This window comes from Melospiza melodia, chromosome 27 (genome assembly GCF_035770615.1).
Source record: "Melospiza melodia melodia isolate bMelMel2 chromosome 27, bMelMel2.pri, whole genome shotgun sequence".
Taxonomy (NCBI): domain Eukaryota; kingdom Metazoa; phylum Chordata; class Aves; order Passeriformes; family Passerellidae; genus Melospiza; species Melospiza melodia.
The window spans coordinates 10,495,339-10,517,102 of NC_086220.1; the positions used below are offsets into that span (position 1 = coordinate 10,495,339).

At 66.7% G+C, this 21,764-nt stretch overlaps 1 protein-coding gene across 2 annotated transcripts in view; it reads right to left on the reverse strand.

Moving 5' to 3' along the window:
• AHDC1 (AT-hook DNA binding motif containing 1) overlaps positions 1 to 21,764 on the reverse strand; it is a 51,679-nt gene that overhangs the window by 3,121 nt on the left and 26,794 nt on the right. For both annotated transcript variants that reach the window (XM_063177238.1, XM_063177237.1), the window contains exons 2-4: positions 6,176 to 6,338; positions 5,438 to 5,478; positions 3 to 5,063 (exon numbers count right to left, since the gene is read on the reverse strand). In XM_063177238.1, coding sequence (XP_063033308.1) covers positions 46 to 5,063; positions 5,438 to 5,478; positions 6,176 to 6,338 — 5,222 coding nt within the window. In that variant the 3' untranslated portion in view covers positions 3 to 45. The remainder of the gene's footprint in view (positions 1 to 2; positions 5,064 to 5,437; positions 5,479 to 6,175; positions 6,339 to 21,764) is intronic.

Consider the following 21,764-nt stretch of genomic DNA (forward strand, 5'->3'; position numbering starts at 1 on the left):
ACCCTGTAACAAAACCTCGTTGTCCCGTTGGCACGTCAGCAGACACTACAATGAGGTGACCGTAAAAGTGTCCTCAGGGTGCTGTTGCTCTACCATGGGTCCCAAAAACCCGCTCTTCTGGCTGGGGGCCATGACGGGGTGCCCTTGGGGTGCAAAACTGGGGTACCTGTAGTTGTCCTGCAGCTGCAACATTGAGTCTCTCGGTACGGGGGAGATGTTCAAGTCATTGATCAAGGGACAAGCGTAGGGTCCCCGGTGGTGGGCCCGGGACATCTCCAAGGGCTCCTTCTCGCCCTTGGAGGGGTGGGTGCTGCTCGGGCTGCCCAAGTGGGGGTTCAGACACGGGGGGTCCGTCCTGCCCATGAAGTCCACCAGCATGCCAGCCCCCGCCTTGCCGTCGTAGGAAGGGCTGCGGGTGCTGGCGTTGGGGGAATACCAGTACGGGGGGTTTTTGCAGCTGGGGGAGTCATAGTGCGCTTGAGGCATGGGGAGGTCGCGGCAGGCCAGGTGCGGGGCGTGGGGCAGGGCCCCCCCCTGCATGCTGTGTTTGAGCGAGTCGCAGGCGGGCAGCTTCCGCATGCTGCCTGCCCGCAGGTCCTCCTTGAAGGCCAGGGTCGGGGAGCAGTTGGGCGAGAAGGCTTTCTGCAAACCGGCCTCGAACACAGTCTGCTGGCCGGGGGCCGCCAGCTGGTGCGGGAGGGCAGGGAAGTGCTTGCTCTCCAAATCTGGCTGCCCCAGCCCGGGGGAGTCGCTCTGGAACCCCTGCACAAAGGTCCCATCCGAGGGGGTGGAGGGGTTCATGGAGTAGGGGCCGCTGTAGTCGCAGGGGTCCCGCTCCCCCACCCCAAAGCCCCGGGACTGTGAGGGCAGGGGGGACATGCTGCTGTCCCCGCTGTAGTAGTCCAAGCCCAGGTCCGTGCTGTCCTGGAACAGGGGGTTCACCGCCTGCGACTTGGTGGGGAACTTGGCTTTGCCCGTCCCCCTCTCCTTCTTGGAGGCACAAGCCCCTCGGGAGCCCCGGGGCTGCCGGGGTCCCGTGTTCCTCTTGGAGGGGTACACGGAGGAAGAAGAGGAAGAGGAGGAGAAACTCAGGTGGGAGGTATCGAACATGTCCACCTTCTTCCGTCGGCCTCGACCGGGCTTGGAGTTGCTCTGGAAGAGGACGCTCTGGTTCCAGTTGTAGCCAGGGGCGGACGATGCCTCATTCCAGTCCATCATCAGCTTCTCCAGGCTGGAGAGGCTGGACTGGCCCTCGCTGGAGGACGCCTCGCTGTTGGCGCGCCGGTAACCAGCCGGCTGGTTGAACTGGGTGCTGTCAGAGGAGGACTCCGAGAAGGTCTCGGAGACTGTCTGCTGCTTGGCTTTCTGCGGGGTGTAGTTGGAGATGTCCAGGATGACGTTGGGTTCATTGAGGTGGCACTCGAAGCCCGGGTTGTAGAGCTGGCTGAAGGCTTCTGAGCTCCAGTCCAACCCTCCGTAGCCCTGCCGGAAGGCCCACGGCGCGGAGCTGGGGAACTGCCGGCAGTTTTCAGGGGAGGCCTGGAAGGACGCTGACCCCTTGGGCACCATGTAGCCGCCGGGCGAGACGGTGCTGGCGCGGCTGTCACAGCGCAGGGGCGTGTGCGCGGCGCTGGAGAACTGCCCCCCCTGCTCGGCACTGTTGAAGAAGGCGGCTTTTCCCAGCGGCAAACTGGGACCAGCTGTCGGTGGCGCGTAGCCGGCACTGTGGGCACTGCTGGGCGAGGACGGGAGGCTGCTGCCGCTGCCGTAGGCGAAGCTGCAGTCCTTGCTGTTGGGGCAGTCCTGTGCTGATGGGTACTGTTTTCCTGGCGGGAACACGCTGGCGGGTGCCACGCTCTGCCCGGCGCCGCCGTAGCTGCCATACGGGGAGTAGCCGGGGGTGCCACTGGCTGCCGGGTGAGCCGTGGGCGACCGGGACACGGCCGACGGTGGAGCCAGTTTGGGGAAGGACTCGGTGCCCCGGCACTCGGAGGAGCCTTGGGTGACCCCGTAGGCGCTGGAGGCGCGGCCGGGCGGGAACGCTGGCCGGCCCTGCATGGCCGCGTGGAAGGCCTCGGCGCCGGGGCTGGCCGCCGGCACTTTGCCGCCGCGGGCAGCGTAGGCAGCCATGCCCCGCTGGCCGGGCAGCGCGGCCGGGGGCGCTGAGTAGGCGGCCGCCGATTTGCGGGACTCGGAGCGGGACGCGGAGAGGGCGAAGTCCAGCAGGTCGGAGGAGTCATCGGAGTCCAGCAAGGAGCGGAAGTAGCCGGTGAAGAGGCTGTGCCGCTCCGGGCCGGCCTCTGTCTGTGAGGACGGTGCGCTGCCAGCATAGAAACCAGCGCGGCCAGAGGAGCCCGACTCCAGCCCCGCAGCGTGGAAGGGCCTCGCCTCGGCCCCTTGGTAGCCACCGTTGCGCCCAGGCTGGCCGCCGGGGTGGCCGTGGTGGGGGGCCCAGGGGCTGCCCTTCTCGCCCCCACCCCACTCTGCGGCCGGGCCGTCCCCGAAGCTCTGCCCGGAGTTGGGCTCGGGGAACAGGGCCCCGTTCTTGCGCGCCCGTCGCTTCCGCTTGGGCTTGCCCACAGGGTCGGGCTCCAGCCGGCCGCGCTTGCGGGGGTGCACGGGGTCAGCGTGGAGGGCCGTGGGCGCTTTCTTCTTCTTCCCGATGCCCTCAAAGAAGTCGCTGAAGGAGCAGCGTGCGGCGCGGGCGGCGTGGCCGCCCCCGCGCCCACCGAAGCCCCCGGCCTTGCCGCCGCGCCGGCGGAAGCCCTGGACACGGTGCAGGAAGTGGGAGATGCTCTGGGTGTCGGGGGCCTGGTGGATGGACTCGGGCTCGCTGGGGGTCCAGCAGCGGGGCGGCGAGCAGCGCCCCGAGCACTGGCTCTGTCGGTTCAGGAAGGCCAGCTTGGCCAACACATCCGAGTAGTCGGCCTTGCTGTCATTGGTGTCCGCGATGTAGGAGGGCTGGGGTGAGGCCAGCTTCTGCTTCCTCCTCCTCCTCTTCTTCACTTCTGGGGTGGGCTCCTTGGGCTTGGCTTGGCCCAGCAGCAGGTTTTTGGGAGGCCGGCCCCGCTTGCGCTTCAGGATAATGGGCATCTCGCCAGGGGGGAACACCACGACCACATTGCGCCCATTGTTCTTCATCTTGAGCAGCGGCGTGGGCTCCATGGAGCTGCTGGCTGCCAGCTCCTTCCCCTCCAGGTTCAGGTTGCTGCTGAGCGATGACACCTTGTAGGTGGTCTTGTTCCTCCTCCCCAGGGACACGGGGATCTTGGCCATCTTCACCACCATCTTCCTCACCCCCCGGCACTTGCTCTTCTTCCCTGCCGCGGGGGCTTTGGGCATCTCGTTGGGGTCCAGCGTGGTGGGAGGCGGTGGCGGCGGGGGGCTCAGCACCGGCGTGTCAGGCTCAGGCTCCTCGGGCCCGGGGGGCAGCTCAGCGGGCAGGGTGAGGGGGGACAGCACGTGGCTCTCGGGGGTGATGTCCACCCGGCGCCCTCGGCCCGCCCTCCTCCGGCGGCACAGCATCTTTGGCTTATCAGTCCGGCGCAGGGCGTACTTGCGGTGGTCCTCGCCGCACCGCCCGGCCCCCCGGCCCCCACAGGGACCCCGCTTCACCATGGTGCTCAGGGGACACCCCCCGAGCCGGGGTTGCAGCCCGTGGGGCCGCAGAGGGTCCCCGGCGCCCGGCTGCGCCTCCAGCAGCTCCGAGACGGTGCCCAGTGGCTGCGGCTCCAGCAGCGAGGGCTCAGTGGGCAGCAGCGGGGGCTCCAGCGCTCCGGGCAGCGGCTCCAGGGTCTGCAGCCCCAGAGGCTCTGCCAGCGGCTCCAGTGACTGCAGCTCCAGCGACTCGGACAGAGGCTCCAGCGACTGCAGCTCCAGAGACTCGGACAGCGGCTCCAGCGACTGCAGCCCCAACGGCTCCAGGTTTTGCAGCTCCAGCGACTCTGGCAGCGGCTCCAGGCTCTGGGAATCAAGCAGCTGGGGCTGTGACTCCAGGGACTGGGAATCCAACAGCCGGGATTGGGAGTCCAGCTCTTGGGCTGGCAGCAACTGGGGCTGCGGCTCCATCGCCTGCGACTCCAGCAGCTGTGTACCCGGGCAAGCCAGGGAGGCCAGCTCGTTCAGGATGTCCGCCTCGGCCAGTTCCGAGTAATCGCTGGCATCGGGCTGGGAGCAGCCAGCTTCGTCTGCCGAGGCTTTGGAGACGTCCCCCACACCCACAGCGTGTCCTGGGGGCTGCGGGGTGCTCCCCCCGCCTCCCTCGGGCTCTCCGTCACGGGCCGGGGGCCGGGGGTGCCGGGACGGGTCGGATTTGAGGAGCACCCCCCGCTCCTCGGGGCTGCGGATGCTGTTGGCCAGGGAGGGCGAGGAGAAGAAGCTGTACTGCAGGTCCCGGTCAGCGGGCAGGAGGCGGCTGTCCTCGTGGGCCCCGCCGCCGCCACGGAGGCTGCCACAGTCCAGGTGCACCCCGCTGTTCTTGAGGTCCTCGGAGAGGCGGTTGAGGTCCTTCATGATGTCGATGAGCTGCACCACAGGGTGGAGGTTGATGTGCCCGTTGCCGCACTTGCTGCGGAGCAAGGCGAGGATGCCGTCTACGTTGCAGCGGCCCGAGGCCAGCGTCGCGTTGGGGAAGGTTTTGGGCGCCCGGTCGCGGGCAGAGGCCTCCTCTGTGCTGCCCCCCAGGATCCGGGGCTCCCCGGCGCAGCCCAGCAGCTCCTCGGCCGCCTTGGTGCCCCCGTGGACGCTCTGGCAGCGGTCGGCCGGGTCGCCGTGCAGCAGCGAGCCTGGCTGGTGCTCCCGGCCGAGCGCGGGGCACGAGCCCTCAGGGAAGCTGAGCACGCTGCAGGACAGCGCCTTCTCGGCCGGGCAGGCGGGCGGCCGCTGCACCGGGTGTCCCGGCGGGTAGAACTTGGGCTCTCGGACGTAGTCTGGCGAGCCACGCACAACGCTGGTCGTTACCACTGGGCCCGGGGGCTTCACGCGCATCCTGACCTCCTCCTCCCCCGCGTGCCGCTTGGCCGAGCAGTTGCTGACATGGGGGTCAGGGAAGGTGACACCAGGACCTACGGGCGGCAGAGAGGGGCACAGTGAGGCTCCGCAGGCACTGCAAGCCAAGCACAGCCAGCAGAGCCTCACCCCAACCCCCTGCTCCCAGGGATGAGGTGCCCACAGCCATCCCCCAGCTCCCTCCGCCCTGTCAGCAGCCATGACCCGACCGGCACCGCGGGAATGTGACAGCCCTGCTCACAGCTGGGAAAACGAGGCCCTGGGGGACCTGGTGCCTTCCCCAGCTCAGGAGCAGGGGGCTGGATGTCCTCCCCACAGCAGGAACTCCGGCACACTCCCGCTCCCACGTGAAGAGGGGTGAGGGTCTGGGTTTTCCCACCCCAGGGGCAGAGTTTGGGTGGCTGAGGGGAGGGCTGGGGCTGGAACTTACCCTCGGCTTTGCTGCTGCTCCTGCTATTGCACTTGAGCTCTCTGCAAAGGAAGGGATGTGCAGGGTCAGCCCCACACAAGGGGGGCTCACTTAAGTGCCCCCCACCCCTGTGCCAGTCCCCGCACGGGCCGAACCAGGGGCTGATCCCCCGAGCTGCTGCGGCCCATCATCGGGGCACGGGCAAACAGGGGAGGCCGCCTCTCCTCTGGGGGACAGGGGCGCCGGCTTTGCGCCCCCCTCCCGTGCCCAGCAGCCCCTCCGTGGGGCGGGGGTCCTTCGGTGGCGCTGCCACTAGGTGTCCCCGGCGAGCCGCGCTCCCGACACGCGGGGGGGCTTCGCCCGAGGCTCGCTCAGCACCTCCCACCCCGCATCCCCCCGGCTCCCGCCCGCCCCGAGCGCAGCTGCAGCCCCCGCCCGCGGGGACACTGCCCGGGGCCGCCCTCCCCTCGGCGGGACGCCCCTCGTGGCGCCTGCCTCAGTTTCCCCTCTTGGGAAGAGGGTACAGCGAGGGCTGTGCTGGGGTGGCTCGGGCACTCACGGGTGGGTGCCGGGCACCACCACGTGCTCACTGCACAGGGCCTGCAGCCCCTCTGTTCACCCAAAAATCCCAAGCCGGGAGGCTGTGCAGAGCCGGGGATCCCCCCTCACCCAGGTAGGGATGGACAGAACATGGGCAGCAAGATGTGCCACCAACCCCCCTGGTGCCGCACCCCATGTTTGGGGTGAGCCCCCAGGTACCTGTTCCGGGGGTGTTTGCAGTGCAGGTTCACTCGGAAGCTCCTGCTGTCGCCGTCGCTGCCGGGCTGGCAGGGGCCGGAGCCCTGGGCACACGGGAACCACTCGGCTGGCGGGCTGGCACCGTTCTCCAGTGCGAGGGGCTGGCAGGCGACCGAGCTCCCATCTGCGCGAGAGAGACCCCGCACATCAGCCCAGCCGCCCCCTCCCCCGGGAGCGCCCCTCGCCCCGGCTGCCCTGGGCGGTGCCCAGGGGCTGGGCACACCGTGCGCCGCCCGTTGACGCCTCCCCTCGAGGCCGCGACCCACGGGGACACCCACGGGATTGTGCCCTTGGCCCCGTCACGGGATGCCCAGGGTGGCGTTTTGGGGCAGGACAACCCTTTCCTCCCCACCGTGTCCCTGCCTCGAACAGGGGGCTGCCCCTATGAGATACCCACAGCATCTCCCACCAGGCTGTGGGCACACGTGTGCTCATCGCCATGGATGTGCACATTGCACAGGCGTGTGCAGAACGCTCTGGCCCCCCGCTCTCCTGCAGAGGCACCTCCAGCCGCTGCCCGTGCGGCACAGGGGGGCACGGTGGAGCCCCCGAGCCCCCCGCAAGCCCCCCGTGCCAGCACGTCCGCCTGTTCTCCCTCCCCAGCGCCGCGTGTGAATCCCTGCCGGTTGGCTCCCTCCCCCAGCACACACCCGCAGACACACACACGCAGCCGCTCGGCGTGATCCAGGCTCTTCCCGGTGTCTGGATTAGCGTGACAACTTATCAACAAGGCAGGGAAAGAGAATTCAAACCTGTCAGTCCATCCGCATCCCCCCCTTTCCCCGTCTCCCCGCCAGCCTTTGGGCGCAGCGCTGGCACCGCGGAGCTGCGGGCACCTCGGTGTAAAGTTACACCAAGGGCTATGTGGAGCAGGAAAATATGTGCTAGAAAGACCGGTCTCGTCTCTGCTGAGGCTGCTGGTGTGCCCAGGGAGCTGTCGGAGGGGAGGCAGCAGGAAGGAAACAAACGGGAGGTTTTCCAGAGCAGCCGCCGGGAACTGGCCCCCGCTGCACAGGCAGCGCGGCTCCAGGGGAGGTTGGGGTGTCCGGGGGTGTCGGGGGTGTCGGGGGTGTCGCGATGCCCCCCCCCCGGCTCTTCGCCGCCGTCCCCCCGCACGGAGCTGCGGCTGCTTGGGCAAACGCTGCGGGACGCCCGAGGGTCCGCCCGGGTGTGGGGGTCCCTGGACACGGCATCGCCCCGCTCGGCACGGTCCCCGCTGCCCACGTTCATCCCCGGTGTCAGGGGATGCCCTGACCCCACAGCCCCGGTGTCCGGTCCGGCTCCGGTCCCACCGGGGCCACACGTGTCCCGTGACACGCGGGGGTCGCTCCGTGCGCCGGGACCCCGCCCTCGCCCCGTGCAAAGCGCCCCCATCGCGGGGACCACCTGCACCCCCCGAGCCCCCACCCACCGGCCCAGCGCGGGGCGCGGCGTGGGAGGGGGCTCCGCGGCGCTCGGGGGGGCGCACCGGGTTGCTCGCTGCGCCGCCGCGCTCACTTTCACCTCCCCGCTCAGCCCCAGGCAGCCGCCACATGTTTCCCATTAGGCTCTCCGGACCTCGCCATTCCTGGCTTCCTCGCCAGGGGTAGGGCCTTTTTCCTTATTTTTTTATTTTCCCCCTTTTTTTTTTTTTAATTTCTTTTAATTTTTTTTTTTCTCCTCCCTGGTTACAAAACACCAGCCGAGACCACACAAGCGAGGAGGGACGGAGGGAGAAGGGGAGATAGAGATGGGCGCCGCGGGCGGGGGGAGCCGGCCAGACCGGGCGCTGCGGCGGGGCCGGGGGGGGTGAGGATGAAGAGCGGGGGGATGAAGCGGGCGAGATTGCAGTCACCTCCGCTTCCCACCTCCTGACCCCGCAGCCCTGCAAAGATAACAGCCCCCGAAGACTGCTGACTCGCCTCGCAGAAATCCAATATCCTCGCCTGGTGAACTAATCGACTACCTGGGCTCCCACCTCCCCTGCCCGGGCTTAATCCTGCTGCTGCAAAGCTTTAATTAGTTTAACGGTTTCAGGCTTGACGGAGGTTGGCGGCGAGAGGAATCAGAATCATGGAATGGTTTGGGTTGGAAGGGACCTTAAAGCTCATCTCCTTCCAGCCGCCTGCCAGGGCAGGGACACCTTCCACCAGAGCAGGCTGCTCCGAGCCGGCAGCATGTCCTCCCAGCGCCCCCGCCCCACCCAGGCCGGGCTCCCCCTTGCTGGGAAGGTGCCGTGGGGGGGCAGCAGAGCGTGCAGGGGGCTGCGGGCGCCCCGAGCCCCCCTGAGCTCCCCGAGGCCGCTGGCACCCGGCCCCGGCCCGCAGCGCTGGCACAGGGCGGGCACGGAGGGGCCGCCTTGGCACCGGCGCGGCGGCGGGGGGATGGAGGGACGGCCCCGCAGGACACGGACGTGGTTTGGTGCCCGGCTCCGAGGCCACCCAGACGTCAGGGTGGGGCCGGAGATGCCACCGGGAGCCAGGCAGGCGGCAGGGACACAGCCGCCACACAGATGGGGACACGCCGGCCCGCCGCCTCCCGCCCCCCGGGCGCCGTGCCCGCGGCCGCAGCGCTGGGGACGGGGCGTCCTCCCCGCCGCCCCCGAGCCTCGGGGCTCCCCGAGCGCCGCCACGCTTTGGGGGGGGCCCAAGTACCCCTACACGGGCGTGGGGCCGTGTCCGGTCCCGCTGTCACCCGTGTCCGTGGGCACAGCTGGCATTCCCGGCAGGGGTACCCTGCCTGCCCCCAGAGCGGCACGGGGGTGTCCCACTCGTGTGAACGCGGGGACGCCGTGGCGGTGCCCGTCCCTTGCACACTCACACACCACGGTCACACTGGCACACCAGGGTGGCTTTCCTCCCCATCTGGGGGTGCCACGGGGGTGCGGCTCCCCCGCACACCAACCCCCCCGCCCCGGGGCACTGGGGAGCCTGTCCCACCCGCACCCCGTCCCTCGCATCCCCTGGGCCCCTCCCCGGCCCCCCAGCCGCCGCCCCAGCAGCTCCCCGGGCCCGTCCTGCGCTGCTGACACCAATGGAAAATCCCCTCCAGTGACAGCTTCCTGGCAGGGCTCGCCGAGGGTTTCCGTGTTCCCCGCCAGCCCCACGGCCACCTCCTCCCCGCGCCACGCGGGGGGTCCCTCGGCTTCCCCCCCCGCACGCCGAGCTCCGCATCCCCCCTAATTCAGCATCGCGGACCCCAGAGCACGCGGGCCCTGCTCCCTCCTCTCCCTCGTCCCTGCCCTCCTCTCAAGTGGGGCACCCATCGGTGCCAGGGGTGCTCGGGGTCCTCTCCGGTACCGCCGGCAGCTCCCAGAGCCCCCACCCACCCTGGGGACCCGCCACCCCCCCTGGGCTGGGAGCAGGGCAGGACTGGGGCCTCGGGAGGGTGGGCACAGATGGGTGCTGGGGCACACGGCGCCTGCAGGCAGCCCTGACCCTCCCTTCAGCTGTCACCCCACGGCTGGAGCCCCGCTGTCACAGCCCCCCTGCCATCACCACGTCCTCCCGCTGCCCTGACTCCTCTGCCATGCTCTTAATTAGGAGATGGAGCAGATGGCGCCTGGGTTTCATCTTAGGTAACGGGTCCAGACGAGCTGCTTGGCCGCCAGTTCCCTTTGTGGGGCTGGAGAGGCTTTTCTGGGGTGCCCCCCAAGCAGGGAGCTGCTGAGGGGCCCTGTGCCTCCAACGCACCACGGGGATGCTGCAGGGACCCCAGTGCCAGAGGGGATTGGCTGGCATGGGGGGCAAACATCCCTGGGTTCTGCCCTCTCACATCACCCCCAGGGCAGGCTCAGACACCCGCCCTGGCCCTGGGAGGAGGGTCTGGGACCACTGGGCTATGAACAACGGGTGCCAAAGGTCTTGACACCTCCTCATAACCCAGAGCTGCAGGAAGGTGGCTGGGGGGTTCATTTCCCTGCAATCCCCGTGGTCCTGGCTACAGGGACCCCAGGGACACCCCCATGCTGCTGGGGACGGTGCTGAGTCAGGGACACGGCCCCGAGCCTGGCTCTGGATGTGCCACTGGGGTCTCCTGGAGCAGGGGAGATGCTGGTGGCATCCCCAGGCCTGGGGCTCCTGGGGCTGTGGCACCCTGGATGGGCTCCACCCTCAGAATGTGGCATGGTGCCCTTGAGGCGGGCAGGCCTGGCCAGGCTCCTGTTCCTGCTGCTGCAAGAAACCATCTCCCTGCAAGGACCTTCTCCCCCAGGAGAAACCATCTCCCTGCAAGGACCTTCTCCCCCAGGAGAAACCATCTCCCTGCAAGGACCTTCTCCCCCAGGAGAAACCATCTCCCTGCAAGGACCTTCAGCCTCAGGAGAAACCATCTCCCTGCAAGGACCTTCTCCCTCAGGAGAAACCATCTCCCTGCAAGGACCTTCTCCCCCAGGAGAAACCATCTCCCTGCAAGGACCTTCTCCCCCAGGAGAAACCATCTCCCTGCAAGGACCTTCAGCCTCAGGAGAAACCATCTCCCTGCAAGGACCTTCTCCCTCAGGAGAAACCATCTCCCTGCAAGGACCTTCAGCCTCAGGAGAAACCATCTCCCTGCAAGGACCTTCAGCCTCAGGAGAAACCATCTCCCTGCAAGGGCCATTTCTCCTGCAATGGCCATTTCCCCATGAGCCATCTGCCCTGCAAGGACTCTCCTCTGCAGGAACCACGTGGCCTTCAAGCACCATCTTCCCCACAAGGACCGTCCCTCCTGCCATGACCGCCTCCCCTGCAGCGACCATCTCCCCCACGAGAAGCTGTGTCCCCTGCAAGGACCATCTCCCCCTAATGACCATTTCCCCTGCAATGACTGTAACCCCTCAAAGACCATGTCCCTGTAATGCCCATCTCCCCACAACAACCAACGCCCTCCAGGGACCATCTCTGCCAGCAATCATCCATCCCATCAGTCAGGAGCCCCTTCCCTGGTGCAAGGACCCCCGTACCGCCCCCCAAAGGTGGGTGCCCGCTGTCCCCGGGTGCTGGGGGCGCTCCGGGGACCCCCGTGCCCCCGCCCAGCTCCCTTGGCGGCGGAGGCGTCTGAGCGCCCTGCCCGGCCGGGGGAGCTCGGGAGCGGCGGACAGACGGACGGCAGCGATGGTGGCACCTCGGCCGGCTGGAGCCCAGCGCCGCAGTTCAGAGCTAGCAGGGAGCGGGCTAAATTTAGCTCTTCCCTCGGTGCCAGCTTTGTTCCCCCGCCCCGCGGAGCCGGCGCGGGAGCCGAGCGGCCCCGGGCCCCCGCTCTGCCCTCTCCGTGCCCGCGGGAGGGTTCGGGGCACCCCGGCGCCGCTCCCTCGGGCACCGGGCTCGGGCACCGGGCGCTCGGGCCGGGCCTGCCCCGGGGGCTGTGCCCGGGCGGGGGGCGCACCCCAGGGCCCCGCGGCGCGCTGGCAGCCCCGAGGCCGCGCAGATGGCCGCGGCCCCCGTGCCCTGCTCCCCGTTATAGCCACAGCATGAGTCACGGCCCCGCCGCGTCCCTGCCCAGCGCCGGGCCGTGTAACACCCGGGCCGCGGAGGGGGCTCCGCCGGCCGCCCCCGGCCCGGCCCCGGCCCCCCGGCGGCTCAGAGCCCCCCTCGCCCCGCTGCAGCCCCGGGGGCCCGCCGCGATGCCCCCCGCTCCCCGCTGCCCGCCGGGGCGCCGCGGGTTAACGCCGAGCGAGCCGGGATCCTGCGAGGCCAGTAACATTTGCGAGGCGCCAGATGGACGCGTGCCCGTGCCGAAAGCTCGCTCGGCACAGCCCCGCTCCCCGGCTGGGGCTGGGGGCTGCCCGGGCAGCGCAGGGGCGCCCGCCGGGAGGGGAGGATGCTGGCAGTGCCCACCGGGGCCCGCCGGTGCCCACGCACAGCCCACGGCGGGCACCGGAGCCGCCCGGCCCAGCCCCATCCCGCCGGCCGTCCATGGGGTGACCGCTCCAGGTGCTGACACCGCGCCGGGGGCACCAGGTGGGGACCGAGGGGGGGTCTGGGTGGGGGGAGAGCAGCCAGTTGCCTCCCTGGGCCAATTTTAGAAACTGGCTAGACAAGAAAAGCAGAATGAGCCGGGCAGGATTAACGGCCGGGCTGGTGTCAGGGTGGGTTTTTTCTTTTTTTTTTTTTTTTTTTTTTTTTTTTTTTTTTTGTGGGAGGCACACACGAGTTGAGCGGAAACTCCTGGCTGTGGATCCTGTTTCCTGGGAGATGCGGCCGGCTGGGGCCGAGCCGGGGTGTGGGAGCCGCTGGGGACGATGCCAGCCCCGGCGGGATGGGGCAGGGCTGTGGGGAGGCGGGGGCAGCCCCTGCCCCATCACACCGGCGGCCTGGCACCCCACAATATGCGGGCATGGAGGGGGTGGCAGCCACTAACAGGCCTGAATGCACACAAGATGGTTGAGCACATGCAGGTGTGTGCACAGGTACACACACAGGGGAGGATTTGCACACGCGTGTGTGCAGACAGGCCTCACACAGGTGCACCACACACACCCACAGTGCTGTGGGCACACACAGGTACAGGAACACATGAGGAACCAACGGGCACACAGGTGGGTCACACGTGTGCCAAGCATGTACAGGTACACACAGACAGGTCCAGGAACATGCACTGGCTCTGGTGACGCACTATCGGTGCACACCTGTGTTACAGGTACACAGACAGGTGCGCCAGCCCCTGGAGGTGCAGCACCCACTTCTGTGCACAGGATCACACCTGTTTGGAGGTACAACACCCCATGGCAGCACACACGAGCTGCAGGGACCCCCAGGCACCCAGAACACCAGGACAGCACTGCACACCCCCATCCCACACCCTGGTGCAGGCAGGGGAAGCCTCTCGGGTTTGACCCCTAAACAAAATTCACCCTCCCCCCTTGAGAGACCACGGTGGTGCCCCAAAATCTGGGGGTGTGAAGAAGGGGCCTGCCGGTGCCATGCAGCGGGGACATGGATAGCGGCAGGGAAACTGAGGCAGGAGCAGGGCGCTGATGGGAACGGGGAGCTGCAGCCAACTGTTCCAGAGGTCCTGTGGTGCCCCCGCCCCGGGCTGGGCTCCCACCCAGCTGCCTCCATCTCCGGTTACAGCACAGCTCAGGCTCCCCAGGGAGGGGGATTGGAGCACCCGGGTCTCTCTGCACCCACCCACCCACACCGGCACCCCCGAGCCAGCCCCCCGAGCACACACACCCACAGACACACCAATGTTTGCTCTCCCCCCTCGCCAGGGAGCTCTCCATTAAAATTGGAAGAACACAACTTGCCGGCAGAGCCCCGGCGCGGATCGTACACAGCCTGTCACTCACACATCACTTTGTAGATGCCCATAAATTGCTTCATTACCTCTTCTAATTGAGGAGAACGCAGCTGCTGTGGGGCGGTGACGGAGCGCCTTCCCTTTGAAGGATGCCTCTCTCGCCAAAGACGGGTCCGGCAGAGCCGCAGAGCCCCACCAACATCCCAATAATAATAATAATAGTAATAATAACCATAATGACAGTATCCACGCAAAATCCCCCGGAAAAGGGCAGTGGGACTCGCATGTGATGGATTCTGCTTGAGGGAGGGGGCTGAGGGGCTCGGTGGCCCTGACTGGTGGGGAAACTGAGGCACAGGGAAGGATGCACCACGCGCATGGAAAGGGCGGGCACAGAAAGCCCTGCATCGCATCGGGACCCTGAAGGGGAACACGGTGGTGACAACAGTCAGGGAAAACCCAACCTCAGGGGACTGAGCATCTCCCTACCCGCAGATTTGGGGGGCCAGGAGAATGCACAGCACCACCCAGAACTCCCTGGAGAACTTCCCGCCCTGCTCAAGGGCTTCATTCTCCCATGCCGGCCGGCACGACGCCGGGGTCCCGCCACCCCCGGGTGCCCTGTCCCCTGCACCCCATCCCCACGGGGGCCCCCTCTTTGTCTGGCGGCGGCGGGCGGCTGCGGCTGGGCTCGGTCCCCTTGCAGGATACTGCAGAAGGATTTACTGTATTGCAGCTTGTGCTGGCTGCAGCCCAGCGCACAATAGATTAGCTGTAGCCCAGGGCAGCACGTTGCGGGGGAAGGAAGGTGGGATTCATCCGGCTGCAGATTGCAGGGCATTTGCTGCAGTATCCTGCAGGATCCGGACACCGGCTCCGGACACCCCAGCGTCCTGCTCCAGCCTGGCACGGGGCCCTCGAGGGGCTCCTGCAGCCCCCTCCTCATCCCCGCCACCAAATCCAACAGCAGGAACGTTTCTCGTGGCCACACGGGCTGGGGGACACCCTGCTTGTCCCCTGTCCCCATCTGGAGGTCTGGAGGGGCTGCAGTCCCCGATGGCACACGGGGGGACACCGGGGCCCCCCTCACTGGGTGCACAAAGCTGGTGCAGGGAGGGAGCCGGGGACTGCAAGCAGCACTAATTGATCGCGATTAATTCAGCTCCTACCTCCTCGGGTGGCAGGAGAGATGCTGAGACACAAGCGCAGCCCACAGAGCTCCCCAAACGGGCTCTGCTCTCCCCTGTGCCCCCCTTCCCCGCTGGGGACCGGTCCCTGCGGGTGTGGGGGTCTCTGGTGGGCGTCCAGCTCCTGCTGCTGCCCCAGAGGCGCTGGGGATGGGTCCTTGGCGTGGAGCCACATTCCCTGGGTGAGGGTCCTGCTCGCCCACCAGCCTGTCCCCCTGAGGCGCAGGGATGGCACACAGGGAGAGGATACTGGGGCGATGGCACAAGGGAGCAGATGGGCCAGGGGTCACTGGTGGCCTCGTGGTGACACCGTGACGTCTCCAGCATGTCACCAGGCAGAGGGTGCAAACCAGGGGACGCAGGAGCGCTGCTGCCACCTCCTCCAGGAGCAGATGCCACCCCAGGGGGACATCAGGCACCCCGTGGGCTCCCCGCAGGCGCCGCGGGCGGGGGGACCCCGGTGACCGTCTGGATTTGGAGGGGTTTGGAGCCTGCAGATTCCGGCTCCATAATCCTACGTGGGATGCAGTTTCCACAGCAACAGCGGGTCAGAGGGCAGCGAGGGGAGCCGGCTGCTCCGCTTGGGATTGCAATGCTGCCGCGGCTGCCGAGCGCCGCCGGGCGAGGTGTCGGGGCGCGGTGCCGGGTGCGAGGTGCGGTGCCGGGTGCGGGGTGCGGTACCGGGTGCGGTACCGGGTGCGGTGCCGGCCGGACCTCGGTGCCGAGGGCAGGCGGCAGAGAGGGGCCGCGGGGGCGGCCGGGCTGGTGCTGCCGGGGAGGCGGCAGAGGCTCAGTGTGGCGTTGTCAGCAAAGATGTCACTAATTGTCTGCAGGAGCAGCAAACTCTCGTTAACCCTTGGGCAGCCGGCGGCGGGAGCGCTGGCTGGGCCAGGGGTACCCGGGCACACACGGCCGAGGGTCCTGGGGCCGCCCCAGCCCTGCCACCGCCCCCTCGCACGGCCCTGGGACGGTCACTGCACACACCCGGCCCCAGCGTCCTGCTGGGACAGCAGCGTGTCCCCGCTGGGGGCCGTGGGCAGCCCCCTTGTGCCATGGGTTCTGCCTTTGTCCCCACGGCTGTGGCTGTGCCGCCCTGGGGCAAGCAGGAGCACAGAGGCTGTGCCAGGGCCACTGAGCAGGGTCACCTCCATCCCCGGGCACTGCCATCCCTGGTCACCTCCCCTACCTCTGTCCCTGCTCACCTCCGTCCATCTCTGTTCCCAGCCATGTCCCCACGGGCACGCCCAGCGAGCTCAGGGCGTGCAGAGGGTGCCGGGTACCCACCGTGGCCCCCTCCCGCCTCACAGCACACTGCTCACCCCACGCCGGCTCCATCGCCACGGGAAAGGGCCCCGGGAGCCCGCGGTGAGCTCGGGCACAAGGCACGAGTGCCCACCCTGCCCCGGGGGGCTCGGCCGGGGCTGGCACAGGCGCACGCACCGGGCCAGAGGCAGCAATGGCTTTTCCACCCCAGGCAGCCCCAGGTAGCCCTGGAAGCGCTGCCGGGAGCGGCGGCGGGAGCCCGGGGCCGGGCCGGGGTCAGCAGAACGCCTCCGGCCCCGCTCGGCCCTGCCCGCGTTCCGCGGAGCTTCTGCTCCCGTCCCGCACCTTCCCCAGCGCCTCCTGCTCCCGGGGCTCCTGGCAGGGGCCAGGGCAGGGGCCCCTCCGCTCCTGTGGGGTTGGGTGGGCAGGATGTGCCCAGCGGGCTCAGGGACCCACACGGTGAAGGGGACTGGGCACATCCAGCCCCAAGGTGAGGCGGCTGAAGGAGGCTGTGGGCGCTCCGTGTGGGGGATCTGAACGCAACCCTAAAAACCTGAGCCCCAGCTCCCTGACAGCCCTGGGGGGGTGAAGGGGAGGAAGGTAGCACGGCTTAGCATCCCAGGGAGCCCATTCCAAAGTACAGCCAGCCTAGTGAGCTCAGTGAAGGGGATGGATCCTCCAGTAGAAAATGTGTACAAAACCAGTGCTCCCACTGCAGGCAGCCCCTGGGACTGGAAAAATGCAGGCACAGCCCTCTGCCCAAGAGGCAGCAGCACGCAGGGACACAGAAGTGCTTGCTGAAGCCCATCCTGCACCCAGGAACAGCACCGGGACCCCAGGAGGGAGCCCAGCTCCCCCGGAGCCGCCCTGGTGCCGGGGAGGAGCCGCGCTGGGCAGGTCTGGACACGGCCAAGGACTCTCCCAGCCTCCAAGGACTTTCGGCTGGGATTTCCTGTGAGGGACGCAGGTCTGCAGATGTCACAACGCTCCGGGATTTCTGCTCCGTGAGCTCCTTGGACCCACGCTCGTGTCAGCCCCGTGGGTGCCCATTGGTGGGGAGCCCTTTTGCCAAGGCTCCCAGGGTAGCACTGTGAGACTGGCACAGCAGCACCCTGCCCAGCACGGCTCACTGCTCCTGCAGGGCATCCTGCAGCTGGCACTGCCTCCCAACAGCTCCTCAGTGCAGCCCTGCCTGGGGGCCTCCTGGTCCCTGGCATTCCTTCCATCCCTCCCAGCTGCAGTGCAAACACTCCCCTGGATGCAAATTCATCCCACTGCAGGGTGCGAACCCATGGCTGGGTGAGCCCCTCCCCTGGATACAAATCCACCTCCAGATACAAACCCACCCCTAGATACAAACCCATCCCTGGGTTCAACTATTCATCCCTGGGTGCAAACACATCCCTGGCTGAAAATTCATCCCACTACAGGGCGCAAAGGCACACCTGGGTGAAAATCCATCCCCGAGTGGTAATTTATCCCTGGATGCAAACTCATCCCTGGGCCCAAATCCAGCGCCAGGGTGCTGCACCCCATTGCAGTGCCCTTCCAGCAGCTCCCTCTCCTGCCCCGGCCCAGCCCAGCCCCTGTGGCTCTGTCCCCAGCACTGCCACAGCCTCTGCTGCCAGCCGCGCCCTCCGGATCCGCAGACAGGTCTCTCCCCCCAGGCTCCCTGCTCGGTGTCTGGCTGAGCTAAGCGTATTTAGCGCTTTTAATTGTTCTTAATAAATCAATCCCGCCAGCCCCTTAAATCATTTTTGTGGCTTCCCTCGCAGCCGTCCCCGCGGCCGTGCCGGTGTGGAGCCTGCTGTCTGCAGCGCTGCCGGGGCTGTGGCTGGGATGGGGCACTCAGGACACACCCCAGCACCACCCTAGCCTGCCCTGCTGCCACTCTGGGGCACTCAGGACACAAAATCCAGCCCAGCACCACCCCAGCCTGCCCTGATGCCACTCTGGGGCACTCAGGACACAAAATCCAGCCCAGCACCACCCCAGCCCACCCTGCTGCCACTCTGGGGCCATCAGGATTCACCCGGCCCACCCCAGCAGCCACCCTGATGCCCCTCTGGGGCACTTGGAACACAAAACCCACTCCAGCAGCCACCCCAGCTCCTCTGGGGCACAGGACGCACCCAGCCCTCCCCAGCATCCACCCTGCTGCTCCTCTGGGGCACTCAGGACACAGAACCCACCCCAGCAGCCACCCCAGCCCAACCCGCTGCTCCTCTGGGGCCGTCAGGATGCACCCAGCCCACCCCAGCCCACCCCACTGCCCCTCAGCCCCAGGAGCTGCCTGAGGGGGGCTCTGCCTGCCGGGCAAGGGGCCCCATGCCTCAGTTTCCCTCCCTGCGCGGGTGTTTTGGGGATGCAGCAGCTGCTCGCCTGCTCCCTGCTGTGTGTTCAGTCACCCCAACATCGCAGTTTTTGGGGACGCTGAGGGAGCACAGGTCCCTTCTCTCACTTCTCCTCGCCTCAGGGCCAGGTGCTGTGGGGACAGAGATGGTGACAGTGGGTGTCACCCACGTGGCACTGCTGTCCCTGGTGTGTGGAGGTGCCTGGACAGACGTGCCCTGTTCTCCACGCCCCTGGTACCACATGGACCCAGGGACACGTGCCATCCATGCCCTGCCATGCCCAGAGAGAGCTGAGCCCCCGAGGGCACAGGGTGAGGCCAGTCCAGCTGTGACACCCGACTGGGATCAGTGCAGGCCCAGCCCAGGCGATTCGCTGAGGCTGGGATGATGGTGGCACCCAGCTGGACGACAACACTCCTTCTGGGGTCACATTAACACCCCACACCTCCTGAGCACCCTGCAGCATCTCCCAGCCCCACCTCCTGCTCCATCCCACCATCCAGCAGTGCATCCCCATCCATCCTGCCAGCCAAGGTGCATCCCACCCACTGCACCACTCAGCCCTGCATCCCACCACCTCATCCTGCATCCTGCACCATCCCACCGTCAAATCCTGCATCCTCCTTCATCTCACCACCTAATCCTGCATCCTCCTTCATCCTACCATCAAATCCTGCATCCTGCACCATCCCACCACCTCATCCTGCATCCTGCACCATCCCACCACCAAATCCTGCATCCTCCTTCATCTCACCACCTAATCCTGCATCCTCCTTCATCCCACCATCAAATCCTGCATCCTCCTTCATCCCACCATCAAATCCTGCATCCTCCTTCATCTCACCACCTAATCCTGCATCCTCCTTCATCCCACCATCAAATCCTGCATCCTGCACCATCCCACCACCAAATCCTGCATCCTCCTTCATCTCACCACCTAATCCTGCATCCTCCTTCATCCCACCATCAAATCCTGCATCCTGCACCATCCCACCACCTCATCCTGCATCCTGCACCATCCCACCACCTAATCCCGCATCCTCCTTCATCCCACCATCAAATCCTGCATCCTGCACCATCCCACCATCAAATCCTGCATCCTGCACCATCCCACCACCAAATCCTGCATCCTCCTTCATCTCACCACCTAATCCTGCATCCTCCTTCATCCCACCACCTCATCCTGCATCCTGCACCATCCCACCGCTGAATCCTGCCTCCTCCTTCATCCCACCACCTAATCTCACATCCTGGACCACCCCATCACCTAATCCTGCATCCTGCACCATCCCACCACACAGCCCCACATCCTATCCATCCCCATCCTGCCAACCACTCAGGCCCTGCTGGCATTTCTCATGGAAAGATGAACACCCAGCACCCAAGTGGGATGAGCACAGTCCCCAGCCCTCTCCCGGCTCTCAGGGCTCAGAGCTGCACAGGGGTGACAGTGACACCCAACTAGATGGCAACAGTCCTATTTTTGGGGACACACTTTGCACCCCACCCCATCACCAATACCCTGCAGCACCTCCCAGGGCACCCACCCCACATCCTGCTCCATCCCACCGCCCAAACCCACAGCCTGAAGCACCCCATGCCCTAAACCCCCATCCCAGCCATCCCAGCAGCCCTGCAGCCCCGCTGGCGTTCTCCATGCAGAGATGAGCACCCAGCACCCAGGATGGCTGCCGGGGGACATGCCACCGAACAGACTGCGCTGGCTCTGGGCGAAAAACAAACCCGGCAGGGCTTGGAGGGAGAGAGCTAACCTTGACACAGTTGCAGCAGTCACTAATAGCAGGCAATATGCCTGTTCTTGGGGGACTGTTGCAGTTGCTAAGATACTGGCAGCCGTGTGAATGGAAATGGGTCAGTAAACCTGTGGAGAGATAGTGTGACACTGTAACCGGCACAGCTGTTGCAGCCTACATCGAAATCCCACCCTTTCAATATTTATCACTCTCCGCCTTCGGTTCCTTCCTCCCAGCAATTTTTTCCACGTTGGTTTTGCCCGGGGTTGGTGAAATCACCCCGAAGACTTTAATGAGCTGAGGGGTGGTGGAGCGATGGGATGGGGTGGGAAAGGCGCCGAGCAGGGGGACGAGGAGGGAAATGGAAGCCCCCGCTTGGGGTGGGTGCCTGTCCCCCCTCCCCGCCCCACTCCATGAGCAGGATGGAGCCAGTTCTTGGAGAGATTTAACAGGAAACAGGCTATAATCCCCCTGGTAGGAAAACGGGTGAAAAGGTCAATTTACTTCTGTCCCTGGTTTAGGCACTGTGGTGAAATTACACACTCGCAGGAGCCGCTGCATGGCGGGGAGAGGAGGGAGAGTCTGTCCTGGCTGTCCGTGTGTCCGTCCTGAGCCTTCCCAAGGCACCCCGACCCCCAGCAGCACCCACGAGCCCCAGGGCAGCCCCACGAGTGCCACCCACGGACCCCAGCTGCCCATCCTATGCCCACAGGTGCCCAGTCCCGACCTCGGTGCCCCAGCACCTCCCCACGTCCCCCAGCACCTCCCCAAATGCCCCAGCACCCCCTAAAATGCTCCAGCACTGCCCCCATGCTCCAAAATGAGTCTCCTCAGTGCTCCAGCACTTCTCCAAGTCCCCCAGCATCCATCCAACACTTCAGAATCCCCACCCCAGGTACTCCAACATCCCTCCAGTGTTCCAGCATCCCCCCATGTACTCCAGCGCCCCCATGACAAATGCTCCTGTGTCTCTGTAAATGCTCCAGCATCTCCCCAAACACTCCAGCATCTCCCCAAAAGCCCCAGCATCTCCTCAAAAGGCTCCAGCACCCCCACAACACCAAGCCCTGATGCCGCCACCCCCTGCCCCACACTGGGCTCAGCTCCTCGCTGCCTTTGGCGCTGCCACAGCCCAGCTGGGGTGGGAAGGGTTGGGCTCTCCCTCCCAGCTGGGCCCTGGGAGCTGGGACAGCCACGCAAGGACGCTGTGAAGTGTCCCTGGTCCCTGTCCCCCAGGGTGTGTAATGTCCCTTGTCCCTTGTCCCTGTGCCCCGGCCATGCAATGTCCCTTGTCCCTGTCCCTGTCCCCCAGCGCTGTCCAGGTGCAGGGCAGCCTGCTGCTGCTGCTGCTGCTGGGCTGGGCTGGGACCCCGCTGCAGGGAGGAGGGTGAGAACATCTGGTCGCAGGGAAGAGGGACAAGTCCAGGGAAAAATGCCGAGCTCCTGGAAGAGGCCCTCCCTGCCTCGGCTGGGGTGGAACGAGCCCCAGCACCCCTCGTGCGCCACAGCAGCGCCGGGGAAGGGAAACTGAGGCAGGCAGTGCTTTGGTGGGGTCACGAGGCCGCGGGCACCGGGGTCACCCCGGCTCCCAGGCTGCAGGAGCATCGGCCGTGATTTGCAGCCCGGGTCTGGCACCCGGGGGCTGCAGGGAGCGAGGGGAGCAGCGAGAGCGGCTCCTCCCAAAGACGCTCCTGCCGCCCCCCTGCAGGTGGCTGGAGCAGAACGGTTGATATGGAGACAGGGAAGCACAGACTGTCTGGGTAAGGTGACATTCGACAGATGCCAGGTTCAG